This window comes from Tubulanus polymorphus, chromosome 4 (genome assembly GCF_964204645.1).
Source record: "Tubulanus polymorphus chromosome 4, tnTubPoly1.2, whole genome shotgun sequence".
NCBI lineage: Eukaryota > Metazoa > Nemertea > Palaeonemertea > Tubulaniformes > Tubulanidae > Tubulanus > Tubulanus polymorphus.
In genome coordinates, this window is record NC_134028.1 from 26629184 (window position 1) to 26650688 (window position 21505).

Sequence of the window (21505 nt, forward strand, 5' to 3'; positions counted from 1 at the left end):
GCGCTATACGCATCCTGCCCTTGATGCTAACCCAGAAATGAAAAATCGACTTAACTTTTTATCAAGACTATCAGGTTCAGTTTAGAGAGGTCTCTTGGTGTTTTGTTGATGAGTTTAATTAAAGCTGGAGTATTCGATGGTCACTTCTGGTCGGTAGGATCTAGATGGCTCATGTATCTCATGCTGGCCGTTTACAGATTCATGTTTAGCTGGAATGAGTAAAAGAACGACATTTTGAAGACAGACAATTCTTTGATTAATCGTAATTGACATGTGTATCAACTTAACTTTCTTAAGATTACCGAGCATCCTTTTTTCATCGTCCTATGGTGTCTCCGTCATCTTCTTAATCATGGTGATGGGCCTGTTCAGATTAAGTTTACCTATAATGAGTAAAAAAAAATACATTCCGTAGTCAGACAATTCTTTCATTAGTTGTAATTTACATTCAGATATTGATCTATAGAAATATCTCTGAATTGTCGAAGTTACCGCATGATAAAACACTGGACGCGACGTCACCTCTATACACCCGGCATATGGAATATTGAACTTGATAGAAAACTAATGATTAAAGCAAACAATTTGAATTCCCTGATCGTTTTCAGACCCTCTTGGTTGCATCGATGTCTGTTTATCATTAACGACGGTTGTACACGTAATAAAATACAAAAAAAAATCAACCATCTTAATTGAACGTAAATTGCGAGTGAAATGATGAACGCATTTGGTAGGTTACTGAAGAGGCCGGCCTATTTTCTAAATGAATAAATATAACGATCGCTGAGGATAGGGATTGTTCCCGTTATTTATTTGGTTGGTAAATTTCGTTTGATTTTTTGATTGAGTGTCCCTTACAGACCCAACACACCTGCCGGGAGCGAAACAGGGGGTTTGATTTTGAAATCGGAAATCGAAGTACAAATATAGTTGTGTGATCGGCGGTCGAGTTAACAGAATTTTTTTTTTTATTCGAAGTACATAATTGGAAAATATTAAGCGATAGGTATCGTTATATGTAATATATAATAAAAGCAACGTGACACGATGATCAATCGGTTAATTGTGTCGCCTAGCGTTGATGGCCGTCGGTAAGTGGGTCAATGAGGGCTTTGTCATTCGATTTCGTGTTGATTCCAACGATTTTCTCGTTTCGACACTGCGTGGATTTGATTGATGATAGTCCTCGTATCATTGGTCAGTTAGTTGGTCATTCATCCCGCAGGATTACAAAAACTCTGATCTCGTTTATGATGAACATCACGAGTCAATAAAATGGATTGGATAGAGCATCAAACATAACGCTGCATCACGGTCATTATCATTATATATGAGGCGATTCCTATAACCACGAAAAAGGTGATCGGCGCGGTGACAAAACAACATCCATTAAATATATGGCTTTCACTGAGATTCGTTGGAATTATCATCATTCATTCCTCGTTTTAGTGGATATTCGTATAAATCTTGAAATACTGATTAGTTGAAATTGTTAATTCTGATATCAATAAATTGAACAATGTCGCGGTGTGAGTAGTGTCCAAATATCACATTAGATGGCGAACGAGTGGAATTGGCTGTCATTAGGTTTACAGTTTTTAACTTTTCGAGAAAAGTCTTCATATATTCCCTATCGCTCGAATGACTGATGAGCAATACTAACAAAAAAGCGGAGAGTTGTTTTTTTAATCTTAAAATAGGGATTGTCCCCGTTATTTATTTGGCTGGTAAATTTCGTTTGATTTTTCGATTGAGTGTCCCTTACAGACCCAACACACCTGCCGGGAGCCAAACAGGGGGTTTGATTTTGAAATCGGAAATCGAAGTACAGATATAGTTGTGTGATCGGCGGTCGAGTTAACAGAATTTTTTTTGTTTAATTCGAGGTACATAATTGGAAATTCGGTTCCGGCTCATTCAAACAATCTTCATCATCCAGGAGGGTTAAAAGACTAGGGGGTTAGTAGTGAACTACAAAAGACCCCCGAAGGACCGTAGCATTTTCAAATCTCCATCGGCCTCAAATCCTATTTTGAAATTGCTAAACCGCCGGAAATAAGTTTCACAAGTTTTTCTCAGAAATTAGGTAGATTTCATTGAATTTTCTAGATTAGGCGTCATACGTGTTTTGCAATCGGCGTTTTTCGACTAACATTTCTATAATCTCCCTCGTTCCCTTAGAGGTGGCGCAGTTTCTCGCTGAGAACTGTGATACAGTCGCTTCTATTATACCTGTCTTTCCAACATATTTAGGGAACAGAATCATTTCACCGACCTGAAATAAGTGATATAAATCCAACAACTTTTTCTTTATTATTTTCAATATATTAAAATTTATTTCGCCGATTACTGATCAAAGTAAGACAAACTGTAAATATATCCACTCGTTTTAATTAGTGACTGTTCCATCTACTCGGAATAAGACGGATTTTTTTATAGGCTGATATTAATTATATCATCTTCCATTAAACAGAATCTAGACACTTTCAGGGGGCAGTTGCTCATAATTTGGCTAAATTTAACTTGTAGATATAATTGACAAAGTGACAATTAAAACTGCATTGTTATTTAACTATGGTGTGTATCCGGATCCAGTTTCATGAACAAGTTTAATCGGTTTCAATTTTTGTCCTCATCGAAAACACGAAGTATAACCGATAGTAATTATCAGCAATTTGAGTTAAACTTTTTCGGTTGTAACTGGCCCTAGCCCGAAACTGAGACCGATGATAAACATGCGTTACAAGTCAATACATCGTCATAGACGATGCGCTGTTTAAAATACAATGTTATTTCCAATACACAATTCGGATACATACTTTGATTAATAAGGACCAGTTCTGTACACGGCCGCGTTTTAGTAACATTTAAATACTATTTATAATCACTCGTTTGTTTTAAGTCCACTATTATATATAACATGTATTTAATATAATATACAATACAATTGGCTTCCGGGCGACGCCCAATGACCACCAGCAACGCAATAGAGATTCCAGCAAACTCTGCCTGTCATTTATGAGACTATCGATATTTCTTTTGTGCAGTTGACAATCGAGAAAATGGGAAGTTTTTCCAAATAAATCCAATAAATAGTAAAATTCACCGACTACTTTTTGGCGCAGTCTACACTCAGTACTTTGACAAGTACTGAGTGACAGAGTCTACTTAAATTGTTTGTTGAACATTTTGGACTACAATGTAGTTAATAAGTCGATATTGAAACCGTCCTCTGTTTAATTCAGAATTATGACCAGCTCAAATCTCTAGATTATCATTACAGAAAGGCACTTTGCGTTGTGGCATCAGCCAATAACGATAAAACATATATACATAGTACATAGATATATGATAATTTGTTCTCTGTTTTTATGTACATTATTTACACTAGATTATTACTTTTGTGAGGTTTAAATTTGTCATGGTTTAATTCGTCATTTTTTTCATAATTTCAACAAAAGGTGAATTCTTTTACAAGTTCCTGACCGACACACATCAATCATTGATACTCAAACGCGGGAAAGATATCGATGAAGATCGATAAAACTCTTATTACTCTTAAGACGGACGCTTAGCGAATATGCTACAAAATCCCACACTAAAAACAGAGTGCGAAAAGTTTCCTTGAGCTAATTATTTTATACAACATTTCGAAAATATCCTAGTCGTCTTCAGTAGTTCAATTAAGTACAGTATCATGGGTGTCTCCGGGATATTTTTGGAGGAGTTCGTTTTCAGGGAGCCTTGGTGTCCTCCCCAGAAAATCTGAGGCCGATAGATAGACTGGTTCCCGTTAACTTTGCATGTATCGATTTTATTTCGCTAATTTAGCAAATCATCGACGTTTGAAAATTCAAAAAGGGGGTTCGTTCGAACTAACGAACCCCCTAGGGACGCCCATGAGTATACTTAAAGGTGAGTATTTAGGATAAAGTCGAAACGTCGAATAGATTATTAGCACAAACAAACCTTTCCAACTCATTCTTATCAAGATATTTTATATAACCGCCACAACACGGACTGAGTGTCCGAATACACCTATATCAAAGCGGCCATCTTGGATCACACGAGATCTTGATCAGATTAGGGCAAAATGGTCTACGATGGCAAAACCGTGTGAATTTTTGCTCAAGCCTCGCATCTGTTCATCAACATCCAAGATGGCCACCTTAAGATCGATGTGTGACTGTTTTCAGACCACCAGTGCTGCTACCTATAGATTATTTTAGCTCACACGGCTTCGCTTCTTAACACGTAATATCCGGATAATTTAAAAAAGAGGTGCCTTTTCTGTAAATAAAAACAGAAGCGACAGATAAGTCCTTCTCGTTACCCTGAAATGACTTTAAAATGTCAGTATAATATTCATCGGGTTGCATTTTTAAACAGTTTTCCCTTCCTTGTGTAGTTGAATTTATTTTGGGATTCCTGAGAAATTCTTATCTATATACGGCTTTATATATGTTTATTGTAATACATAATTCTGTTATTTCCTATATCTCAATGTAAGCATTCGGTGTATAAAACCTCAAAGAAAAGATGTGGCCCTTAGTATTCTAGTACTTTATCGTTACCGGATACCATTTTCCTCAAACGGTATTCAACCGATAAAGTTTTAATCATCGATATGGCATCTAAACAGAAGTTGTCAACAAAAGCCTAGGTGATAATATTCATTTTCATTCTGATGATATGGGTTAATGCATAGAGCCATCTTTTCTCGAAAGGTCCGTTTAGGTTGAGGAGGGAGAGGGCTACACGTACAATATGAGTACACACCAAACTATCTGATTGTTAGCCAATTAGATCAAATCAATGCCGTTCAATAATAGATGGTTAATGACTCTTCACACATAGGCGTCGCCGGGAATTCTTGCCGGGAATTTATAAAATGAATGTATGCACTGTGTATATGAAGGAATATGAGGCGGCCCCCCCCCCAGAATAATTTTGAAATTTCAGAAATGGCATCGGTGGATCAAGTGTTTGGGAAAGGGGGGGGGCGCACATGGAACATAGGGTCACTACGCGTTTGTGCCCGATAATGATGGCGCAGTCATCATCTGCGAGCGCCAGAAGAGGGAGGGAGGGGGGTCTGAGATACCTCCGCCAGAATAAATTTAAAAATTAGATGAATTTTGGTGCATTCTGAGCATCCCAGGTCCACCACTGAATGGCCTTAGGGTTTTCCTTGTCACCTAAAAACGATTTTAGAATGTAGGGGCTCGTCCGTACTTTCCAAAACACCACCCCCTGGCGACGCCTATGGATAAAATAAATGAAAATTACAATATGAATAATCACTCGTTTCTTACATGATACAATGATTTCACGTGATATACTAATGTATCATTACCTGATATACAAAAACCTGAATTTCGATACCTAAAATCCAACTTAACGAACACGATAGAAAATAGCATTAAATATAAATAAAATAAGTTTGAACAATAATAGCGAATGTTTAAGAGCTATTGAGATTAAAATTGGCGACGAAACTCGTTTTTGTTAAGTAAAAAGAATTCACGAATGAAGTAGAGATTTCGGGGTTCCCCATCAGTATAACCCATAAATATGTATAACCGTCTTATTTTGACCCGTTTATTTTTTTGACTGTCCTGATTTTTTTTATTTGGATGAAATGACCGAGACAGGCTTTCAGACATCACCGTCAAACCACCAAATACTCGAGAGAAAGAGAAAAGGGAGAACACAATCTGTATCCGGTCTAATAGTCAGTTTGCGGACGATTTGCCAGCCATTTCGCGATGCGAGGAAGGCCTTCGATCTTGTCTTTGAGCGCTCGTAATTTCGGATATTTGTCCAGCGCGTTCGGTACGAACAAACACAGCCAACTGCAACAGTTTATGTATGATAGATCTGCCCACGTTAACTAAAACAGAAAAGAATAAATCATTACAATACGAAATGCTTTCCTTTTCCTTCTTGTATTCATCATTTTGTTTGAAGTCTCGGTGACATTTGAACGTGCACTTGAAACCCCCGAGCATCCTATTTAAACTAATCGATATCTTTTTTCTAGGTTTGCCCGTTTGATATCAATCATATATGTATCTATGGTAAGAAGCCAATTATCACAAACCGAAAAAAAAACAGCAACAACAACGAGTGAAACTTTGTCGGAAGGAGGTGAAAAAATAGCGCCTCCGATCTATTTCAGTTCGATTAAGTGCTAAAACACGGCGGGGTTTGTTTAAACCGCGTTGTACTGCGACTTGATTTCAATTTATTATCAGCATTCAACGCGTGGTGGTAGGTAAACAAGTTATAGAGCAACAAGCAGAATAGTGCTGGCCGGGCCGATCGGTGCATCTTCGCTCTCTCACTCTAATTATAAACATCTATCTGCAGTAACTGACGAAGTACAGACGGGGCAGAAGTCCCACATTAACAAACAGTTTATGTAACAGAAGCCACGAACACGAAAGTCGGAACGGTTTAATTTTCAACGTTCTAGATGACCCTATCGCTCTATATTCCATTACAACAGTGCAGTCGGTACAGCAACGATATGTTTCAAGTTTTGAGTTATCAGTATACTTTGCAATGAAGCCCTGTGTTACATACTATCTAAGTGACGTGCCTTCAGCAGTGAAACTCCAACGAATGACAATATCATTATTCAGAAACAGTAAGATATGACGTCATTTATAGATGACCGATGAACATTTCAGTAAGATCACGTATGCAGACCTCACTCGACGTGTGAGCATATTTTTCCGTTTTTAGAAATGTGTTTGATGATTCTTTATTTTCACGTCAAATGTGATTTAATAATTCGAAACATCAATTTATCGTCGCATTTCCCCACATTTTTGCGAGGCCGTTTTTCATTTTTTTATCACTTCTTTAATCAGTCTTTTCGTCTGGTAGGTTTCTAGTACGTATGAATCGTCCGTTAGCCACGCACCTGTCAAAGCCTCGATAAGCATTTTACGGCGAGCCATCACTATGAGACGCCGTGAACTGATTAGTGTAAGGTCGCATGACACTTTCAAGATGTCAAAGATTACGACATCATATCATCGAATACGGTAAAAGTACCAAAACATCAAGTAGATAACACGTTATCGTCAGGAATATATTCATCCTACAACGATAATTACGCGAATATTAAAGGTGTCTTTGCAGCTTACACGCAACAGATCACTTTATCATACCAATTGTAATCTATTTAATCCGATCAATGTGATACGCGTTTGAGAAGATAGTTTTCTCCATGTTTTTGTTGTTGTGAAACGATTGAGCATGTTTACGTGCGTGTAGCTATGATATCGACTTACATCGTCCCCTACTAGATACCCCATTAATTGAAATATATTTTTTTGCAGATACTAGATTTCTGTAGGTACGGTTTAGCTGTATCTGTTTGAATTGCTCGATCGCGTTTGCTGCCTAAATACAAACACACACAAATAACTATAGATTAAAACTAATTATGTAAAATTAAAAATTGGTTTTTAGTAGGAACTAGTTTCATATTTGGAGGTAATCGTGATGTTGGAGGGGTCTAAACTATCGTTTAGCAAAAAAACACACTGTATCTGAAAAGGAAGTATGTTATTCGAAGAAATTTCGCAGAGTGACTTTGAGTGAAGTTCGGCCCACAACCACGTCCCCAAAATTACGGTACATATTACGGTCCAGTCTTAACGACACCAAACTAAAAACGTCCATATATTGTGAATCCTGGATTGTCTGGTGGAACGCGGCCTGAGTGTCGTTGATGACGAAATGCCCTTTTTATGAGTGACTGATTGAAACTGAAGATGCATTTTTCTCGTAGAAATAATACACTCGGAACAATCTGACTGTGTTTGATTATGAATGATGAGGTTAACCACGAGGAAGAAGAGAGTTCGTTAGTTTGTTGTTAATCCTACGCGCTAGAATCGTAAGGATGAACAATTAGTGAAGAGTTCTGGCAGTAGCAGCGAGCTGATAGTTGTGTAGTTGTGCTGTAATTACCTCCAGTATCGGAATGCAGTTCGCGGGTTCACGCCGTACCTCTCAACTATTACTCTCCCAATGCGCCGAGTGCTGGCCCATTTTAAATCTACGAGGACATGTTTATATTAGGAATCAAAATAAAACAAAACATTTAAACCCGGTCGGTTTTTTGCCAGGCGTGAAATATTCTAGGGGTGTTATCAAAAGATTAGTCATAATAACATTTTATTCAGCGTGTAGGTGGGAACAGGAAAAACCGTGTCAAATCGATGTATCACACATGTTAAATTTTAAATCGAAAGAATTTTAATAACCGTAGACATTTAACGAGGCAATTTATTCCATTCATATGGCGTGAATTCAGTAACACAAACAGTTCTCGGAGAAAAATGACTCCAGAGTTAAAACATTATAAAGGAACTAATTTTATCGCGAGTAAAACTTAACCTATAACCGTGGAACTGGTAAAACACGAACAACTAAAACAATAGGGTCAAAGTGAATGAGGAACTAGCATCCACAATTTAAACCCGTGCAAAAGGCGGAATATTTTGAATAATCATCAATCCTCTTGTTCTGATTTCACCGCTATATAGGGGATGTAGCCCTATTTAAAAACCTAATCAGAGTTGATCGTATGTCATTCCATCCCGTGGATTCTGAATGTAGGATTCGGCTGGGGAATGGGTTTAAGGAGGGATCGTCGGAGAAAATGACAAAAGGTCCATTTCACGGAGCGCATTTTAGAACCGTCCCAGTTTTGTAAGAGCTGATTTAGTTTATTCGAGTCTTGTAATTTCGATGCAATCAGTCAAGTCCACGGAATGAGAGATCTCACGTTTTAGGAGCAAACATTTATTCAAACTGAATATGCATCATTTCGGACCCAGATTTGTGCACAAATATTTATACACGATAACCTGAAATGTTTGAATTCTTTGCCGATAAATAAAATGCCAGCAGCAGCCGCCGCCACTGATTGCGCGCGCGAGAAAGAGGCCGGCGAAATTAGCCGGGACCATCTGAGTTCAAACTGACAAGAAACAATCGTGAAATTGTAAGTAATTAACCTGTCAATCATTAATCAATCAATTTGAATTTTTAACGGACATTTAGTCTATTATCTATAAATAAGTTCAGTAGCGGCGCGGCGGTACGTGTAAACTATAAAGCCTTCTCTGATCTGAAGCGCTTCTTCGAATTTTTATCGAGTCGAATATTTTTTAGCCCATCAATAACGCCGAGAGACTATAAACAAGTAGGTCTTGTCTTGAACGATGACGTCAGCAGTTCATATCCCACCCGGGTTGCCGACATTCGGGGGTAAGTTTGATAAAGCTCGGGTGGGCTGAGAAGAGTAGAGGGCATGTACTGAGTTTGACGACTTTTTATTAAACTCACTCTTTTTTCGTTGTTTTCCTCTGAATATATTATCTGTATAGGTTTCATCATATCTTCTAGTGTGTCGACTAACGCGTCCACTTGCGCGGCTTCAATTCTGTTTCTACCGGACAGTCCTGAAACATAACCTAACACCAATTAACCCTGCGCGTACAATCAGCCGACCGCTGGAGTGTAGATGAATTGGTATCCGTATTCCGAGACTAGTTTATTTGCAATCTACACTAAACTGAGTTTCGAGGCTCCCGAACCCAAATATCACGAAACCAGTCACAAATAGCTACGATATTGCCCGTACTAGAAGATGTTTGGTGAGTTTTTCCCTGAAAATGGTTTAAGCCAAAGAAAAAATTGAAATTAAAATTGAAGGACAGTTACTAAGCAACTACTAGTGCCACCTGGTGAAATTGGTGGTTTTGCATAATTACCGTGTTCAGTGGCTATGAATCTCGCTATTGCGTACGTCTGATTAATTTGTTTGCCATCAACCTCTAAGATCGGTACCTGTCCAAAATGCAACGCTGCAATTGATAAGAAAAAAAAACGAACGGTCAGTAATTCGTATCAGACTCGTGATTAAGCCATTCATTTAAATATGCAGGTTTGATAAAGGTTGTAGTCGTCGCAATATTCCAAGGTCGAGTTGTCGGTTACGATGCCGTACATTGTCTTTTCGTACGTAATTTTATCGACAATAATGGTAACGTGGTTACGTGATCACGTGGTTTACTCGCGGGGCGGAAGGCGTGGATGTTGGAGAGTTGAACTCCACCAGCGCCGCCGGTAAAATCAACCTCTTACATACAACGGCATAATCTAATACAGATATATATTATCGTGGAGTAAAATAAAACACTCCCTATCGATACTTAATCACGGAGTAGCATTCCTACCTTAGGATTCGATACAAATTCAAAAGCATCTAAATCTCGGGACCCAGTTGCACAATATAGGTTTGACTCGAAGCCGCACCTAATTCGAACAAAATTGGACCAGCGAAATTGGTCTGAGGTCAGCGAAGTTTGAGATGAGCACAGGGAAATATAGATAGACAAGTCAGAGAAAATAATTTAATTTTTGTCTGATTTAGTCGAAATTCCCAGTGGGCAAATCCGACCGAAAATGAATAACAAACGTTACTGAAAATGAACTAATTCTAACTCAGAACTGTGACTGTGGTACTGGATGCAATGAGCGCAAACCATGGTTTCTTCGATTTTATTATTGATACGTAAGTTGTAGCACTTTGACAACCTGGGGAGAGAGTCACTGTCGTCACCGCCGCCTGGAGCACTAATTATCGCCGCCTGGAGCACTAATTACGTGCCGTCGACTTAAGATATCCACAGTGATTTCCCATTAGTTGAATAGACAACGTCACTTTATCAGTTTAGCATCAAACACGGTAAATATTGAACTAAATGTCAAGCGGTGACGACAGAAGTACGTTGTGTGCGTGCGCGTGCTATCTGCCGAGGTGACAGAGACCTTGGTAAAATTGACGGTGTCTTGTGCACCGAAAAACATCGTCAAAAACATCTTTTGACCGACTATCATTCATTTGAAGAGAGACCCACAATGATGAAGAACAGCTGAAGGAGCATCTGACACTTCGACGAATCAATTCTATGAGCAAATTTCAAAACCAATTTCTATCAGTTTTAAAAATAGCGCAGGACCCTACTCGATGTGGGGCTGGGAAACGGGCTGTAAAGATGATATTTCTCATGTCGAATCATCGGCTGTACATCCAAGGGTTCAGTTTTACAATCAGGGTTATCTAGTGATGTAACCACAAGATAACCCTGATTGTATTGAAGCCTATCTAAAAACAATGAGGGACCAGTTTTAAGGGATTTAAGAGCACTCTCTGACCTAGGTCAAGATTGTGCAACTGGGCCAGAGAGAGCCAAACAGTTTCATTATATACTCATAATACAACAACAACAACAATGAAACTATAAGTCGTTCTGTGAAACGGGCCTATAGGTATCCCCCCATTCTAGCCCAGTACGGAGGTTGTTACCCTTGATTATCATTTAATAAGCTCTTTCGTTGCCGACTCGTGATAATTTCTAAGTCAACCGTTTTCTATATTCGTGTTTTGTTATTAATCAGTTATGAACACATATCAGGCGCACTACGCGTTCATTTGTCGGTCGCGATTTACAGCGATATTCGTAACGGGATCAAAGATCACCTGGTGCGAACTGTTGTATAATTATCGTATTCTTCCGCATTCCGATCTCGATTAAAACCGCGGCCAATAATAATTACCAGGTGCGTAAAAAGCTAATCAAATATAGAAAAAAAAACAGCGTAAAATACAGCATGAGGGAGAGAGAGAAAGAGAGAGAAAGAGTGATACACGAAGCAGATTAGTCTTTCATATGTATAATGGATAAAAAACCTGATTCCAGGAAAAGCGTATTTTCGTAATTACGCGGTTCACGAGTATAGAATAACTTAACAGATATCGCCGTGGTGGTTTATAATTAATATGTAAAAAGGTGAAGAATTTTAAAAGTGAAATACTTCGCGGCGCGAGTTTTCTTGTGGGAGGCGGTAAGGCGCTGTACTGTCGCCTCCGCGTTAGATATTTACCTCGGTAGAATTATGTGTAATGAAATTAAAACGAATACAGATATCAGTCGGGTCCGGTTTCACGAAACATTGAAATTTAGAAAGTATTCTAGGATTCAATTCTTTTTTTGACGCCGTAAAAACCTTTACAATAAGGTTTATATACATTGATACCGAGTATGTGAGTTCTGTGTGATTCCTAGCGCACTACGTCATCAATATTGGCGTTTCAAAATAACAACTTTTATAATTGTTAATCTAGGTGTTTATTTTGTGATAAATCATAACTCATTTAATTTTTGAAGATTTTTAATAGCTTTTTTTGAGAGGATGCACTACTTTGTCAATATATATCGGGGCTGAACTGGCTAGAGTATTTTAGTGTTTGTTTTATATCATCTATTGTCGACAATGTGTTATTTTTCAAGGCGTCAATAAACTTCAAAACCTTAGTTTTCTTGTCGTAAATGCGGACTCAACATTTGTCGATAAAGATTGACTTTGAGATTCATTTCCGATTATAACTATTAGTACAAAAATCGTCAAAACACCTTGTAATACAGGAACGGACGAGGATTCCGGAATACTGGACGATAAAACATTCCAGTAGTGAACTTCTGCAAGCTGTGAAATGATATTTTTAGTCAAACATGTTGAATATTCCAATGCCAAATATTCACTGATAACAGTAGAATTTTGGTCCTATTTCCTGGGATATTAGAAAAATAAAAAAGGCACGATAAAAGCAGTACTTTTCGTGCGACTATTCAGTCGTATCAATCGAATGTTTCTATGATTGTGTAAACCGATCTATCGAAGGACAGAATACAAATCATATTATGCGTATCAGATGTTTTTACGTGTTGATTACAGCTGGTAGCTATAGCTAGTACAAACCCGTGTCGAATATAACGCATTTGCACTTAATATATTCAATAAATTATCCGTTATGATTAAGCTGTCATTAACTGCTGCTAAGCCATTTTTAGGAGACGTGACAATACTCGACAACGTCCCCGCAGAACCGTTGTTTACAAACAGGCATAATCAACGACACTTGTTGATAGGCCTCTAAAGTCAACGATGTCCTTCACGATACGGAAAACACGACCATAAACATGGACAGTGGTTTTATCACTTGACTATGACAGCTCCGCTTGTTTGTGTCCGCTGGGTCACTAAATACTGATTTGCACTGGATCAACTTGCTGACAGAGCAAATCGACTTGGAGGACACGACCACCCCACGGAGTTAATCGTCAGTCACTCATCCAGTCACAATACTCTACTTCTGAACAATACTTCAGTACCAAGTACTCCGTGAACCTTTCTACCGCAAAGGTAAAATCAGTACGAGATGAATAGAATTATTAGTTTTGAACTAATGATATATTATCAAGCAACGTATTTATCGAAATCGCATTGGTGTCAGTTACATCTTATAACCAGGGGCTGCTGTTGTAGGAGGTAGTTCCTGGAATTGCCTCATTGTCGCCCGTATAGACAACCATGCAGCGTTTAAGCTAGCAACAGCAAATGAATTTCGTATTACGAATATGATCAAATAATATCTTTTTGATGCCGTAAAAATCGTTTCAACTATATTCATCCTAGTATACGTTATTTAAGGGGTTCCGTGTGAGTCGATGTGCACTACGTCGTCAATATTGGTATCTCAAAATAGCATTTAAAATTATAAATTTTGGCGTTCATTTTGTAATCAAATTTCATAACTCTTTATTTATTTCTAATGAATTTTGATAATTATTTTTGAGAGGATGTGCACAACGTCATCAGTAGAAAGAAGACCGTCACGCGGACATTTTTTACGTGTTTTTTTTCAAATTTAAGTATGTTCTATGTAGTTTACAGTTCTTCTAATTTCACAAGTTTAGATTTGTATAATTCCACTTGCAGATGTTCAGTTGAGCTGCGCGTTGCAATCCATTTCACATTTTTTTCCATCTATATTCGCGATACAAGATACAAATATACAAAACTCCTGACATCGATAAAATGTGTCAGCGCTTCCTGATTGCATCAATAATTGTGAAAGACAATTAGATTAGTTTTTTTTCTGGAAAGGTCATTAGACAACCTCAAGGTCAAAACTACACAATGTATATCAATGAATATTCCGTTGAGAGTAAGTATTAATTTAGAACTGGCTTTAATAGTTTATTTATTTGACCCCGGTTGATCAAGCACTTGTTGAATATAAAAATTCCATTGAAGCTTCACTGATTCTATTGTTATATGGAAACGTGGGTGGGATACTAGACACGTGGTTACTATTATACATAGAAGACCCAAAGACCCGAATAAACACGGGAAAGTGGCCGAAAAAATTTGATTCAACCTATTACAAACATCATGCTTCATTCTTTGAGTTTCTTTGTAGAGTCTTGATATGAAAAACGCAATTGTGATAGCCTGGAAATATCGGAATCGGATACTGATACATTCAGCTTATACTTAGTTATCATTGAATTGAAACCAAGTTCTGTAGCCATTTAGATCGGTAAAACATGAACTATTTAGAATATTGTGAAATAAAAGGGCGAGTCTAATATTTTGGTACCCAGCACCAAGTCTAGTCAAAATCAAATCTTAGTACTCTCGGAATGCTATCATTTAGATTACCCCCATTTCAGAACTGATACCGGGCAAGAACTTTCTCCTAAAATGTGACCTAATACTGTCTGATTATAGTTTTGGATCCGTATGATGAGTGGCATCTAAAATTCCCCTATATTTCTAATGAGGTCGAGTTGTACCTTTTTCACCGGTCGGTCAACGATATTCCACAACACGGACCTGATCATCGACGGTTTTATGACTTACTTGGTTTAATCGCCGGCCATTCTTCTTTCTCGAATCGGAAATCCTCGTAGTCAACGTCTGCGGCGGCGAATATCAGCCTCGCCAATTCTGCTCTTCCTCGTGCGTTGAAATATAACAGACGGTATTTGGTTGGCATCTTACGATGTTTCTGCCTAGTACAAAAAAATATGATAAAACACGATATGATAATGATATGAAAGTGGTATCTACGGCGCGGTATAGTAGTGACCTTTCTCTGAAGTCGGGGTCTGATTATTAACGGGTTCTATGTGACAGTTGAGATTAATCTTGATCGCGAGGTTAGCGAACCTACAATATGGAACTGTCGGATTAAATCCCAAATCTGAATACATTGTTCGAGGCTCATCTCTCATCCGAGTGTTTGGAGCAAACGTTCGTCTCAACACGAGCAGAGAACGCGGATGGTGTAGAAGGAACCCCTGAGGATTTTGTGGCGGGTGAAATGGAGGCCATTTATACAAAATATGCGGTTATAGCTGGAAACATGCAGACAATTCCGGGGAACGTTACAGAAATATGAGAAAAGTGCGAAGTGGTCAGAATACTTTCGTTGGTGGAGGGAAGCGTGCACGATGACCTTCTGCGTCTTTAAAAGTGCAACAATTTTAACCAACTCGTTGTTCTACAACTTAAAACACATATCTGAAATATTTGTGCGAACTATTTTTATATTTTCTCACCGCGGGGGCAACAACTGGATCAAGAACGAGTAACGAATATCTTATCTCAAATATTACCCCACGACTATCAATTGTTTGTTTTTACTCCGCTTGTTGCGCAGAAAATTCGACGAGAAATGAAAAATTCCTCGCCTTCGAAGCGCCGCGGATCATGAACACTTCCAGGAATTGAAGGTACCCCCGCTGGCCGAGAAAAACAAAAAACGGAGATTTTCGGCATATCCCTTTTTTTCTCTACGTTTTCTTTGCGACGTAATTCAACTATTTCAAAAAATCTCTTCTTCGCATTTCTATTTATAGAAAAACCGCCGAGGAAATGAATGAGTCGTTTACGTCAATTCACAGCAAAACGCAATTAAATCTAAAGTTTTCTTTTATTGCTGCTCAAACGTTAAAAGCGGGAAACGGCCGTCACTGTAAAGACGTTGGGCAGGAAATGCGCTGTAAGAAGTAATTTATGACCAGTAAAGAGAGTGCCCTATCAGCAGCGCAGCCTGTCAGAATGTTGACGTCATGACTTCCGTTTTAAGTAGTATGCACACCTCCTCGTCTGGGGCAGAAATTATTTTTAACTAAAAACCGCATTTTATTAGTTTTAGCGTGAAGTAAAACAGTTTAGAAAAAAAAACCGAATTGTATTAGTTTTAGTTCGAAATAAAAAAGTAAAACAAGAAAATCAGCTGAATCAATAGTTTATTTTCTTTTATATCTTGAATTTAGTTAAATTGATTTGATTAGAACTAATGCTCATTGGTCGTGCCTTAACGGTGCTACCGGGAGTGAAACCTCGTGTCACATTTTGAAATCGGATCGTCGAATTCACATCGTTTAAATTTAAATCGAATCTTAGGCGAAGAAAATTGATACCTTGTTTCTCCGGTCCGCTGAGTTTAAAGTTGACCCAGCCGCCTATCTGCCCTGTACATTATTTAAAAAAATCATGATTAATTCAACAATAACCGACCCGGCAGTTATAGAAATGAGCTGATTACGAATTATTATAGTTTACAAAAGTGACCCGGTCAAATGGAAGAAACAAGATATCATTTCATTTTAGTGTTATCAGATCGAGCGTGAAAAACATTGACCCTTTGTATTCTAAGTCTTTTTTTAAACGCCTGATGGCTTCCACGCGCGCGATGTCGACGCTCGAAGTATAAAGAATATATAGATATGATACGAGGTGTTCAAGGTGATGTTATTCTTATAAACTGTCGGAATGAATACACGCAGAACATCACAATTCAAGCGAAAAAAAAACACCATCGCCCACCACCATTAGCATCATCCACAATACAATAATGCTGCATATTTCATTCGTCGACTGAATGTCAAGGTCAATGAATTCCTCTCGTTCACTGCCTCATCTCTCTTTCTCGTATATTTAGCTCTTTTCTTCCTCTCGCATTTTGATCAAGAGTCTCTTAAACTGCTCCTTTACTTATGGCCCTTGCGGAAATAGTCAAGGAATACGCGGCAATCTATTAACAGACGTCATCTGTGTCAAGTACAACCATTAAATGTATAATTTCTAAGAATCGTTCTCCGTATCTGAACGGCATCAATATCATATCCAGCAAAAATAAATCGAGGACTTCGCTTCTTACTCAATAAACCATTTAAGCCTATAGCGGCCTTTCTCGAACCTAATAGCCCGTTAGCAGATTGGGTATTTTGGGAATTCGTACAATATCGATCTCGTGATCCGGATGTTACTAGACGAATTATCAGAATTATCATTCGCTAGTGATAATAACCACGCGCGGTGAAATGACCAACACTAATTCACAGTAATCGCTCGTCCAATTAGAGTAACGAGCCAATTACATCTGCGTTACATAGGGTCAAACCTGTCAAATTGCGAGCTGCCAGTCACGACAGCTTCACATTGTAATTTCAGTAATTCTTATTAGACGATTCTCATTAGTTTTAGGTGACGATGTTCTAGTTTAACATCGCCCCGCAATATAAACGAAAAAATAATATGAAGTCCGGAAAATGTTACATCGAGCTAGTGGTAGTTTATCTAACGTTTCGATTATATTCTAATAGTCATCTTCAGGAATACAACAGAAATTGTGAAATATATATGAACACAATCCAGAACAAAGAGACTTTAAATAAGTTTTTCGTTATAATTGTGGGATTTTCTACACATTACAACACAGATATAGTGTTTTATGAATTGTTATCAACTAGTTATAACAATTTACACAACTGGTCGCTGATCCCGATCGGTTTGGAAATGAGATATTTCCAACGTTTTTCCTTTATACAGAGTAAAATCTCAATCGCGAACTGTAAAACTGGATACTACTTCTTTTTTAAAATCATTTTTTCTGTTTGCAAAAAACATTGGATGAGATGTTTATAACTAGAAAAAGTCGGTCAGACTGATCAAACCGCACGCCAGACATTCGGCGAATTTGTCGCGTCCGTCGCGTCAAAATCTGATTTATTTGACTATATATCGGAAAATTCCGGGAATTGCCGATGAGTTGTGGTTGTGTGTGACGTAATCAGAACGCCTCCACGCTGATTTCAATAGCGAGCGTTTACTAATACATCCGGGTAGTTAAATATGTAAATATAAACAAATACGCGAAAGAGAAATGTCAAGGTCGAAGTTTATAACGCGAGTCAGCATGTAAGCTGTTTGGATGAATGAACGTCAGGTTTATGGCTGGTAAACAGTAGTTTTATGATCAGCGAGTAAGCGATAACACTTCAATTACTCAGCAATTAACCACTATCATTGCTGAGATATAAAAAATAAATACGCATAGAAAAATAGAAAATCGCTTTTCATTCGCAAACGGATTTCCTTCCGGGATCCGATCGTAAAAACGGCGTTTTCTTGTAAATGGAATGAACGACGAGGTTATAATGGTTGGACAGACAGGTAGAAATAAGTCGGCGGTCAATCAGGCGCGTACGCGAAATAAAACACAATTAAGTGAAGTATTCCGTTCTTCGCGTGTTCCTCATTTAGACCAAATTCGTTGGGAAATAAAATATTCGAAAGTACTATTTGATACGCGTATAAAATGTTCGACTTGGATCGAATTGAACCCGTTAGCGAAAAGCACGGCGAATGCAACTATTTGCTAAATCTACGGGGGGTGACTACCTGCAACTAATTTCCTTTATATACAGTTTTATCCTCTGGTAGTTTAAACTCATTCGAAAGCGAAGGTTCAACAAAGTTAGATATATAAATATTGCAGCCGCAACGGTTTTTTGTGTTTTTGTTATCCGGATGGGGCTGGTGGTCGTGTTACATGTTCGGCGCGGTCTAATTCGAAATACAAAACATCATATTTTTCATGATTATCAATGACAGCGTTGTGGAGTAAACACGAGTTTTATCAGCATTGATTAAATATAAGGCTATCGACAAAAAATGTTTCGCGTTATCAAATAAAACAACTCGATTAACCTTTAAACAATTGTCTATTGTAGATTAGGCATTGTGTATTTAGTTACGACCTATGTGTCGACACTTCACGATTTGGAGCTCGGAAATAATATGTCCACCATATGTTGTGTTAGGGCTCAAACACCCAATGTCAAAACTGTGGTTCATCCTTGGGCGTACACGCTAGACTATATACGTACGTAGTTCATCCAATTCTAAACATTACACCAGTTTTATGTGTTTTCCAGAACTATCCCGACAGTTAGTTTTAGAAAAACCCAATTTTAAAGGTGAACCCCAACAGAAACTGTGTGTTTTTCTAAGTTCAACACCACACAGTTAACACTTTTTACTTGAAAAGGTACTTTCCCCGAACTCAGCACCACGTTTTACACACGATGACCTTGACTGCAGAGAGCATCACGTGTTAAGAGTACAGGACCCGATGGTGATTATTGTTTTTGTTCGCATCAAGTAATTTTACCGGAAAAACAAAAACGTTCGTATAGTAGAAGGAATGATTTAACCTCCCACGAATAATGAGTGATATCTACATATCAGAATCCAGTTCCACCGTCCGCGTGTTGTCGGTTATATAGTTGTTGAAGACATTGAAAAAATGGAATGAAAAAATTAAAAAAGATATTAGAAAAATCTGTTCTTACCTATCCGTCGCTACGAGAGTTCCGTTCACTGTGAAATAAGAAATAAAAACACGATGAAGTTCACTTTGAGTTTAACAAAACAACTGTGAATTATTAGCATCAAACTTTCAGTATCATATACTTTCTAGGCAACCACGTGACACGGGCGAATGTGATATAGTTGATTGGATCGCTCCGTCACCATAATCCCGTCCGCTGATTGGCCGAGATGATAACGGTCGTTTTTTTCAAATGCAGATACGTTGATGTAATAACATATCGAAGATCTTGAGGTCGTCTTGGAAAGATTCGATATGCCTTGTTAGAATGCAATAAGCAGTAGCCTCCCCCCTCCGAGGCGATATCAGACAAGGAATGCTTGTAAGATTATTTTGATAAATGGAAAATCTGTCTCTTCAAAGGCGAACCGACGAATACGAATATATAGAGACGCGATGTTCATGTCCGAGATTCAACTCTACCACTTTCCGGAGAAATCCATCATTTATAAATGTTGATTAATAGCTCTCTAAAGTCGGGAGTATAAAAAGTTGATTGTGGAACTCCCTTTGCGTGTAGCTCATCGTATAAGAACGTTTGGTCGGGGGTATGAGGAACCTAATTGGAACTTTCCGGCGCTGTTTCATCGACAGGTAGAGATAATACGGGTCCTACACCCGGACTGAACACGCAAATATCCGTACAAGGATTTATAAAATTTAGCGGAATGACAAATTCGATTACATCCACTGCATAACATCCCGAATTATGACATCACCATTGCCCATCCTCAAACGACTGTAAATTAGACATAATCGAGCCCTGGAGGTCGTTACTATTACTGCCCAACGACATCACAGTGTTAGATGTGATTACTGAACGAATACGCGAGAGAATCATCAAACTCGAGAAATCACTGACACTATTTACGTAATGTTGATTGTATTTGATGCCAATCTGGGCGCGTATAATGAGTTTAACTGGACATAAAATATGAGTGGTTCAGTTTTTGTTCTTGTCGACAACATCTTCGAATCAAAGGTTCAATTAAGTTCGAGAATTGTATCTAATGAATGATTTACGCACCTCATGACGATTTTACTAAATTAAGACCGTTGAACTGATTCCATAGCCTTATCGTACGGATTTATGTTTCGACCTTTATATAAAATGTGATTCTTATAAACATTCTCAAATCGTTTCGTCGGAATTATGCTTAATAAACAGGGAATGTGAGGTGTAAGATCGCGAGTATTTCAAAATGTATCTATCAAAAGCGATATTGAATTCAAGTATATTTAACCGATTCGATTAAATATAAAGAGGTTACGAAAACATCTTCGCAGATAAGATATCAGATCAGATATTTTATTTCGACGATCTCTCCTTACGAATTTTCAAGGCGAACAATAACGACTTTGATTGTGAATAACTGTTTTGAACTACGGAAAACTAAGCTCCGCGTTGTCGCGAAATGCTTTTCATTACACGTGAAAAAATAGATGATTTGTTCATACGTCTCACGAAGATGAAACTTCTACTCACGTGTGTTAGAGGCTGGCGTGAATACATGGTGGTTATGTTGACGCGGTTCCAAAATCATATTCATTTTGTCGTTGTTTGTAAATTCCCGCATATGATTGAAAACCTCGTGTGGATTGGAGATGAGAAACGTTCGCGATCGAGTGCGCGCTGTGTGTGTGTGTTACTGGTATCTGTGCGCGTCCTGTTATATACACTCGACTCACTGACTGCCTGCGATTCGCTGCAGGTGGGATCTCGCTCGCACTAAACTTTCGCGCGAGTGTTGGTGCAAACGGAAGGGGTTACGGAGACCTCACGGGTTAGCGGAAGAGAGAATGAGGAAGACAATAATGACCCCCAGTGTTGATTCTTCGGGAAAGATCTTCTCACACGAGGAATTTCTAGAAACTTATATAGCG

General features: G+C 38.3%; 1 protein-coding gene across 1 annotated transcript; it reads right to left on the reverse strand.

Annotated features, from left to right (window-relative positions):
* Positions 1 to 2345: 2345 nt before the first annotated feature.
* LOC141904523 (hematopoietic prostaglandin D synthase-like) lies at positions 2346 to 21243 on the reverse strand. The gene is made up of 7 exons (XM_074793115.1): positions 21108 to 21243; positions 19584 to 19611; positions 14800 to 14951; positions 9801 to 9893; positions 9274 to 9488; positions 7305 to 7355; positions 2346 to 5893 (listed from the first exon to the last, which is right to left on the reverse strand). Exons 1-7 carry the CDS (start codon positions 21196 to 21198, stop codon positions 5729 to 5731), a joined length of 795 nt encoding a protein of 264 aa, XP_074649216.1. The 5' UTR covers positions 21199 to 21243; the 3' UTR covers positions 2346 to 5728.
* Positions 21244 to 21505: the final 262 nt, after the last annotated feature.